Here is a 9,217-nt window from a genome sequence, read left to right as displayed (position 1 = left end):
TCTGGAAAAGCCCTCAAAAGAGAGTCCCTAGCCTTGGGAATTTCAGATGTTTTGTTTGATTGTCAATGTGACAAAGCATCTCGAGATTTTACGCTTCTTGCTCACCAAGTCCTGTTTAGTCGTATGTCAGAAGAATGCTTAATTTGCACAAGATCTTAATGAATTATCCTTGCCTCAGCCACTACCAGAAATGCACTGGTCATTGTTAAAAATTGAATCTTTGTAGTAGACATATACAATTTCTTGGTGCTTCTCCTTTCCAATGACTGCCGATCGCCATATATATCAAATCTATTCGATGTGTTTTCCTTGGACTCATTCAGATTTAATCAAGAAAGCTGTATGAAGGAGAGCACTGGGAAAATTCGGTAGTGTGATTGGTTTGGAAGCACATATAGTTTATGTGGTTTCGATATTTCAAAGACCTGATGATATTTAATGGGTATTTAAGGCGCATTAAGACATTGCCAATTCCACAATGTATTGGCAATGTTGCTTGTGATGATTATTTTTTTTTTCTGGCAGATGTGATTTTTTTCGTATTTGGCAGATCCGGAACTCAACCATTTGGACATATATTTTTATGTTGTGCTCCACATTCATGAGATTTAGGCTCACAATTTTTTATCAGATGGTGGCAGTGTTGTTCTCGTTATCGTATCTGAAAATCATGTTATAAGCCAATATTGTATGGGCAGGTTGCTGGAACAGACATAAGATCTAATGCAACTTATAGAAAAGAAAGTTCTTATTCATTGTAGAGGTGTAGCATAGCTGATCGGGGTGAAGGGCGTAAGATTAAAAAAGTATCTTTTTGATTCCTGTTGGTGCTACTCCTTCCCACTTTCTCCTATCTGGAGACATCCTCTACTTGCTAGTGATCCACGGTCTTCTCCTCGTGTTCAGTGCTCGCCATCATCGGAAACTGGGTTTGCCCTTTCCACCCCCCACTTTCCTTTCTCGTCTGGGCTGCCACAGCAGCATTCACGAATTGTATATCTTGCCAGCAATATTTTGTAGTTTTAAGAGTGACCCATGAATTCCCTTTTGCTAATCACAATGCTATCACATGATTTTGCTGTAAATGATTTAATTTCACTCATTTCAAACTAGATGGACCTGATTGTATAAAGCATAAACTTCAGTAGTAATATGCAACTATGCTTATGATGCAGTTAGAATACAGTTTTGGGATTTGCAAGAATATGGTCACCCTAGCTCATTGAGGTTTTTCCCATTAAGATAATCAGTATACGAATTGAAAGCCTTGGTGCATGACCTCAATAAGTTACGGTGGTAAACAAATGGCTTCTGTCTTCTTCAAAATGGCTCTGCAACATCAACAAACAACAGAAATGGAACAGTAGCTAACTTAATCAGATTTCATTTATTAGAACTTCAAGTACTTCGGTCACTTGCACCATACATATGTATATATATATATATGTATATATATATATATATATATAGAGAGAGAGAGAGAGTACATATGTACTGTCAGTATCTGATTTAACACCTGGGGAAGGGGACCCTGCAGTAGGAAGCAATTTTCCGTGATTTTGGTGACATGATCATCATTCTGAGAGTGGGGTTTTTCATGTAGAGGCAGAAGCAAGATCGTTGGACTTTAAGCCCAGAACAACAAGCATGGCTAGGTGGTGATGAGCCTTGAATTGCAGCCAAGCATGAGCTCAGCTTTGTGGGATCACAAGTGACTGATGAGCAGGGCAGTGCTTTTCCAAGAAGTAGTACTACGAGGATAGGGAAAGCCACAGCAAAGAACTTGAACTTCTCCATTATCAGGACTACCAAAGATGCACTAGCTAGAAGAAAAGGAAATCTTGGAAAGTGGAATGTAAATTACATGATGTCAAGAACACATCCCACCGGAATTTATAGAAAATCAGAGAGAGAGAAAGAGAGAGAGAGAGAGATTTGGGTGTGTATTCCTGACAGGCTTAACAATTATGAGAATTCCAGAAAACCCATGTCACCAATTTCACGAACTTGTGCCCAGTGATTAGGAACATCCTTGAACTAAATCTCAAATTGAATTCTGAAGTCTCACTGGCAAGAGCAAGTTCGTGTTTTCTGTGGTGGGTGTTGAGATCTGATTCTGGACTGCTAAACTAATAATCTCTCTGCAATCCTTAGGTCCTAGTGAAGATAGTATGTTATGATGACTTGACCTAGAGGATTCTGGTAGTGCCACAGAAAGTGTCTTAGTGGAGGCACTGTGATCTTTGAGTAATCACCTTCTCCACTACTTATCAAGATAGGAAGATCCCTTCTGTGCAAAATTTGGTGAATCTGTTTTTCGGCATTAACTCTCTCTCTCTCTCTAAGTCATTGACAGAACAACGCTCTGATTTGGCTTCACCCACAGTTTCCAGCAACAGGAATGACCATCACGCTTTTCTCTTCTGTTGCCAAAATTAATTGAATCGAAGCAGACTAGCAGAGCATTCAAATAAATTATTCGAAATTTCGTGAAATGTCCCAATTTTTTCGTTTTACTTGTTTTTCTCATTAATATAACTAGATTATTCGAAATTCTCACAATATTTGTAACAATGTTTTATACATCATATCAAAAAGGTCGGTCAAACCTTCTCTATCATTTTAAACTTTTGTTACAGAATATAAATGATATAGCTTCATCAAGGAATATCCATTGAGGTGAACGTTTCACCAGGAAATTGCTATTATTGTTCAAACATGGTCATCTGAAACAAACAAACAAGTAAAATATTTGTCACAAAATGATGGAAGCAACCACCACAATTGATGAAGGAAGAAAAGTAGATTTCAAGGTTTGCTTCTACGAGCCTCCTGTTAAGGCGATCAATAGGTAACCATAGATGAGAGAATAGCTGAGTATATATATTGCTGCCTGGTAGGTTTACCCGTAGTTTGGTGGGTGGTTATGGTGAGTGAAAGATTTGTGAAGATAATCAAGCTCATAATTGAGAGTGAGCCCCCTTGCAGTTACTAGATAAATGGGTAGGACTCTTGGCCACTTGGTCCACCTTTTGGATGGGCGGCGAGTCAGGAGCGGAGCGAGAATTTTTCTTAAGGGTAGGCCGACAGTCCAACCTCTGAATCTAAGTAGGGCCAAATTGAATTCAACTCTAAAAAATACATTGCGCACTAAAAAATTAGTATTTTTTAATGTAATTTTTTTTCCATTTGCCACGGTGGGGCCATGGCCTTCGCGGCCCCCCTCCCTCTGCCCATGGCGGTTGCTTTAGAAGTTTAAAGTACTGAAAAGTCTTTACGAAACTCAGGTCTTAATGAAGAATTTAATAAATTAAGCGGCCAGCTTTTAAAGATTGGGAAAAAGGGAAAGACAAAAAGAAGGGTTAAAGTCTAGAAGCTTCTCTCTGTAAAACCGTCAAAACAACTAAAAGACAATAATCTCTTAGCGAACCAAAAATTGTTTTATGGCTCTTATTTGCAAAATAGTTTGTAAGACAAAATGACATTTTGCTCGCCTACACATGTAAATTATATATATATATATATATATATATATATATATATATATATATATATATATATATATATATATATATATATATATATATATGTATATATCGCTGTGTTATAAACTGTTGTTAGTATGCATTCATTGCATGGTGTTTTTAGCAATGATTTTTAAATATTCAGAAAAAGAGTTCAGATAACACAACATATTTTCAACGTTTAATTTCTTACTCGTTTTCTTAAATATCTGCAATGCAAATGGATCTTCAAAACCAACATATTACAAATTAATATACATATTTATATAAACTATTTTTTTTACTTGAATAAATAAGAATTTGTAGACTTTTAGTATTCAATTATTGGAAACTTTTTAACTTACAGAATTTCATATGTCCAATTTTTTTTTATAATGGTATTCATAATTTTAGGCATGTTAAACACATTTACATAGTTCATTTTTATCTTATATGTGTGTGTGTGTGCGCGCGCTCGCTTGATCTTTTGTCATGTTCTTTGCACATGGTTTGTAAAAGGACTGTGTCATTTGACATGACGATTCTGGTGGCAGTAAACCTTCTACCATCTTGCATTGAACTCAGTAAATCCATTTTTGTTATTACAGGCAACAATTTATTGCAGATGATGACAAGATTTCTTCTATCTGCAGGTAAACAAAAATGGTTTCGGCTTGTCATCTTCACTGCTTGTCAAAGTTGTGCGCACCTGATCAGGTTAACAAAAGTGCGTCCATTCTGTCAAAAGAAATTTCTAGACTCACTTTTGTTGAATGATCTGGGTGCGCCTCTCTGCCCTCAGTTATTATTGACGGTATTCCCGTCTCGGCTTGGATGTAAATCGGACCGAGCTTGATCCTTGCGGCTCGAGCTCAGCTCGGTCGAGCTCGATCAATGAAGCTTCAACTCGGCTTGGCTAAGCTTGAGCCTAGACAAGATAAAGAGCTTCAAAAGGGTGGTATTTTCATTACATATGTGTGTGTGCATGTGCGCGCTTGCCTCTATGATAAATCGACCACCCATTTGAGAAAGTGATCAGCTCATATCTAGTATTTTGAGTTTCTTCTATTTTGTGCCTCACTTGGCAGTAGGGGCAGAGTTAGAAATGTTTCATAAAGGGGGACGAATTAAAGTTTCTAAATTTTGACACAGCCGAAATATCATTTTTCATAAATTTTTTTAAAATTTACATGTAAATTTTTTAAAATATCTTTTTTGAAGTGGGGTTGGGGCCTCAGCTGCATGTAGAGAAGATTGAGTTGCGTGCACATCTTGCAACAAATATACACCAACGAAAAGAAAGAAGAAGGTGGTGACATAACTTTCAACGTTGTATTTACCCTCAAAATATTGATCGCTCCCAATTTCTTCCCATATATGCTGGGGAAGCCCTTTCTAAATATATTGACTGAACTCCATAGCCACGATTTGGTCTTAAAGACATGTAATTTAAAGGAGGTCAGTGTTCGATGACTTACGGTCAAAAGATGTGCTAGGATAGCATTGCTGGTCAAGCTGGTGAAAGTCGGGTCACCGTTTAATTTTTAGGGAGTTCTTCGCTCAAACTGCAAATGGTGATGAGCGTGGTACTCTAATTAACAGGTATAATGTCTCTCACCTAGGTCTCAAAATAGCTCTGAACTCTAAAGGCGAGGTGGAGGGAGGAGAGGCATAAGTGCCTTGGAGCATCAGTAGTACCCTCATTTGGCTAAAATTAAAAAAAGAAGAAGCTAAACATCCATTTTCTTAAGAACTTTCTCCTTTTGAGACTAATAATTAACATTTTCCACTCTTTTGAGACTAATTATTAACATTTTAATAATGGTGCTGTTGACTTGTCTTTTTATTTTGTTTTTGCGATTTGTTCTTATATTTTGGGGACCTTTTGTCTTCAAATTTTATTATGCATTTCCATTTTATAGTCTTTCTCTCTCCTTTGTAATCTTTCTCTTTTATTTCAAAATTGGTGGGAAAGACACCTGAAAACCACTCTAAAAAAGAATTAAACTAATTTTGACCTGTTTGTTGTGTGTCTCTATATATCTTTATAATGTCACCAAGATTGTGAATTACAATTCTCCTTTAAAGACCCAAAAAACCGTACATATTATTTTATATATTTAGATTATTGGAAAACCATTCGAAAGCAAAGGGAAGTACCAAAAGAAAGAAAAAAACAAGGTTGAAAAGATATCGAGTCAAGGCACAACTAGGTTGCATTGCAACATGCGAAAAGGTGGCGGCAAGAGACAAGGCAAGGAAGAAGCTGTGGTAGGTCGAGCATATTGTATTAAACACCACCGCCAAGGGTGTGCAAGCTAGCTGTACATTGCCCGGATACGCGAATGACACCTTCCAAATATTCAAATCACTTTTATCGTTGCTTTGTCTTGTCCTGCATGTCATGCAAAAAATTATTCAAAGGTTGAGGAATTAGTAAATTATATATATATATATATATATGAAAAGAGAGAGAGAATGTATATGTATGTATGTGAAAGAACGGTGACTCTTGCTATCCTGAGCCACTACAACTCATTCACGAAGGAAGTTTGATCTATTCTGATGAATGGTTGAAAAGAAACATGCTCACTAATATTACATGATGAAAATACCCATCAATTTTTTTTTATCTAAACCATCCATCTCGATAAATCAAACGATACTTATGAGTGAGCTGACTGTTCCATGAATGTACACCAAAGATTGAAAGATAGATTTATGAAACATTAAAATAAGTGTGTCATCAATTCACCCTCATCTTTGGGGTCGGCTACTCACAGTGTTCATGCTACCCAACTACTTTTGATGTTCTCTGAAGTTTTGGTGCTTTCTCAAAGACTTTGCTGTTTTTCTTTGAGCAGGCGTTACAGCTACGGAATCGAAGCTTCCAACATGGTTTTTGGCTTCTAAAACTGAACCACAAGCCTTCCTCCATTCTTGGGTATTATTATTTTTGATGCAGTATCATATATTTTTTTATTAAGTTTGAGATCGTATTCTTTGACTCTTTAGCAACAAAAAGGTGGAGAGACTCATTGCGCAGCAGCGTTGCATGGGAAAGGTTCGGAGCCTACACCCAGCAAACTTATTACTAGAACAATTTGAATGTAAGCAAAATGTTCAAATTTATGAAGCATTCAATGGATATATATATCAAAGTTTACAAGCAATATTGAAGGTTGAATGTGTTTTATATTTTTTGGAAATATGGGGTTCCTAAAACCACATCAGTTCATACAAGGGCTCCAACGATGTTCTTATATATTATGCAACATCGCCATTCAAATCTCATCTGTGAGGTTGAGTTTGCAAGGGGGAGAGAAGAGGATTTATGAAGTTGGATCTACAAAAATTGTCTGGTAGGTGAAGAGGATGCTGGACGGTCGTCCATATTGGCATTGATATACACATATATAGAAATTCAATAGTCACAAAAAGCACGTTATTTAAAAAAAAAACATGAAAAAACGCGAGAAAATGAAATGCCGTTTAAAACTAAAAAGAACACGTTTTTTCCCTTTTTTTGATCTTTTTCATTTTTTTTCACCTTTTTAATGCCAAATAGTATTTTTCATTTTCTATTTTTTTTTGGTTGCAAATCTACTTATCTTTTATCTTTTGATGTTTGTGTTATTATTTTCTCACTTATTTTATTTTTCCTTAATTTTTAGTTTTTTATTTTTTTAAAATATTGTTTTTTCCTTATTTTTCAAGTCTGCCATACTATACCAGAAAAAAACCTCCCTGTTTAAAACTATGAGTCATTATTTGTGACTATGATAAAAAAATTGAAATCAGCGGCCGATTACATCTATAGTAGGATGGTTTTTTGTTTTATGGTGCTAAAAACAGTCACAAATAGTGCATTCTATAGCTAAAAACTATGGTCAATCAACCGTCGTCGTGGAATACACCATTTGTGACGGTTTTCAATTCCTCACATATTAAAAAAAAAAATCATCCGGTCATAGAGACTGCCTGGTTGATTTCAATTCCTGCGCACAAATGAGAGAGAGATTAGAGATATGAAGCCCTGAGGGATAGTTGCCTGAAGCGCATGTTGATAGAGCTCAGGCTGATGTAAAGGCCGGCAGTTCTGTAGAAGCGGCATCCCAAGCGACAATGGTGACGGAGCAGCTGGAACAAATGAAGGAGGCGAGCCGTTACCAAGGGGAAGGTTTCCGATAACCGGCGCCATCTGCCCCCAGCAGTACTGATACGATGGCGGGAGTTGTGTAGCTGCAGAGGATGGGTGTATGTGCATGTTGCTACATATTCCAAAAGCCTGTTGAAGGGGATGACACAATATTGAAGTGCAGAAAATTTACGTAGCAATTCTTAAAACTTAGCTCAAGTCACTTGCTGCCAGTGGCTTTGTGATAATTCCCCAGCTGACATTAGTATATGCTACAATATTTTTGAAGTGTGTAAGGAACTTTTCATAAAAGAATAGAAATCAATTCTAAGAATTTTTTTAGCCTTCTGTATTGATTCTCATAGTTGTAGACATGAAAAAACATCTGTATAATTAGAAAAGTAATTGTTTAAACAACTAGTGACATGTTTTCTTTTTGCTTCTATCTACTTGTTATGAGCTGGTATTAGGGAACTGGACGGTTTGGGGCATGAACCAATGAAATTGATATATAATGAACTTGAAAAAAGAGTGATTCCTTACCTGAAGTTTTAGCTGGAGGAATAGTATATACTCAACTGCATCAGCTAGGATTGAGGCTTTATCACTCTGTAAATTAAGCAGCCATCATCAACTTTTTCACACCCATATAAGGATTCAAATTTCAGAAGAAGACATACACACACACAGACTCTCACAGAGGCACAGTCACACATGCACACACAAGCAAACAAACATGAGTACCTTGTCTGAATGTGGCATAAGTTTATGCAAGGCTTCCATCTGCCTGCTGATCTTTTTTCTTCGTTTCTGTCAATATAGCACAGAATAATATAGTAATTGATGAACCAAAGTTCACAGTTTCTAACTGAACACAATGAAGGCGTACGGAGATTAGTCTGAATCTAGTAAAAGATGATCAAGCACAGAGGCAGAAACCTTATGACATAATTAAGACATGGATATGGAATATCCTGTGCTTATCTTCTTCCCTCAAGGACAAAAATAAATTATGCTTACTCTCTCTTTCATGTTCCGGATCTTCTGCTGGCGAAGAAACTTGCTACAACCTTCAATTTTCTTGTCCACTGTCGAATTTTCTTCGGTAGGAACCTGTTTCAAATTCAAACCTTATTACTTATCTGGTAATATTCTAATATATTGTGCAGCTAAGAGGGGAAAAAGTGCTTACATTGATGATTTCCACGATTTCCTTTTCTTTGTCTGTTTCATCCTTACTGCTTCCACTGACTGCGTCCTGGTACTTGTTTGCTGATCCGGGCAGATCTGTCTCAAAGCTTTGGTATGTTGATCCTCCTGGATGACTCACCTGTGTTTCCTTCAGCTGACAAGAAGCCTCAACCAAGTGGCCCACTGAATCGGCTGAGTTCATATCAGAGCCAAAACAAGGGAGCGGATCAGGGCAGAGACAGGTTTCATCCTCATAGCCAAGAAACTCTAGGTCCATTAAGCTAGAGTCCTCTTCTGATCGGGAAAAGGTCGAAAAACGTTGGAAATCTATAAACTGATCAATGGTGTCACTGAAACAGTCCCAACTGTCGAGATCATGCCTCAT

The 9,217-nt window shown here is 37.0% G+C and overlaps 2 protein-coding genes across 2 annotated transcripts; both read right to left on the bottom strand.

Annotated features, from left to right (window-relative positions):
- Nucleotides 1-1,368: 1,368 nt before the first annotated feature.
- LOC116248816 (non-specific lipid-transfer protein 2) lies at nt 1,369-1,876 on the bottom strand. Its single transcript, XM_031621799.2, has one exon. The coding sequence runs from the start codon at nt 1,795-1,797 to the stop codon at nt 1,510-1,512; it is 288 nt and encodes a 95-aa protein (XP_031477659.1). The 5' UTR covers nt 1,798-1,876; the 3' UTR covers nt 1,369-1,509.
- Nucleotides 1,877-7,494: 5,618 nt separating this feature from the next.
- Nucleotides 7,495-9,217, bottom strand: LOC116246717 (transcription factor PHYTOCHROME INTERACTING FACTOR-LIKE 13-like). The gene is made up of 5 exons (XM_031618547.1): nt 8,834-9,217; nt 8,662-8,754; nt 8,386-8,451; nt 8,185-8,250; nt 7,495-7,791 (listed from the first exon to the last, which is right to left on the bottom strand). The coding sequence occupies exons 1-5, from the start codon at nt 9,215-9,217 to the stop codon at nt 7,495-7,497; spliced, it is 906 nt and encodes a 301-aa protein (XP_031474407.1).

This window comes from Nymphaea colorata, chromosome 2, assembly GCF_008831285.2.
Source record: "Nymphaea colorata isolate Beijing-Zhang1983 chromosome 2, ASM883128v2, whole genome shotgun sequence".
In the NCBI taxonomy this organism is placed as follows: domain Eukaryota; kingdom Viridiplantae; phylum Streptophyta; class Magnoliopsida; order Nymphaeales; family Nymphaeaceae; genus Nymphaea; species Nymphaea colorata.
The sequence above is the reverse complement of the archived record's forward strand: the minus strand, read 5'-3'. Positions and strand labels throughout refer to the sequence as shown.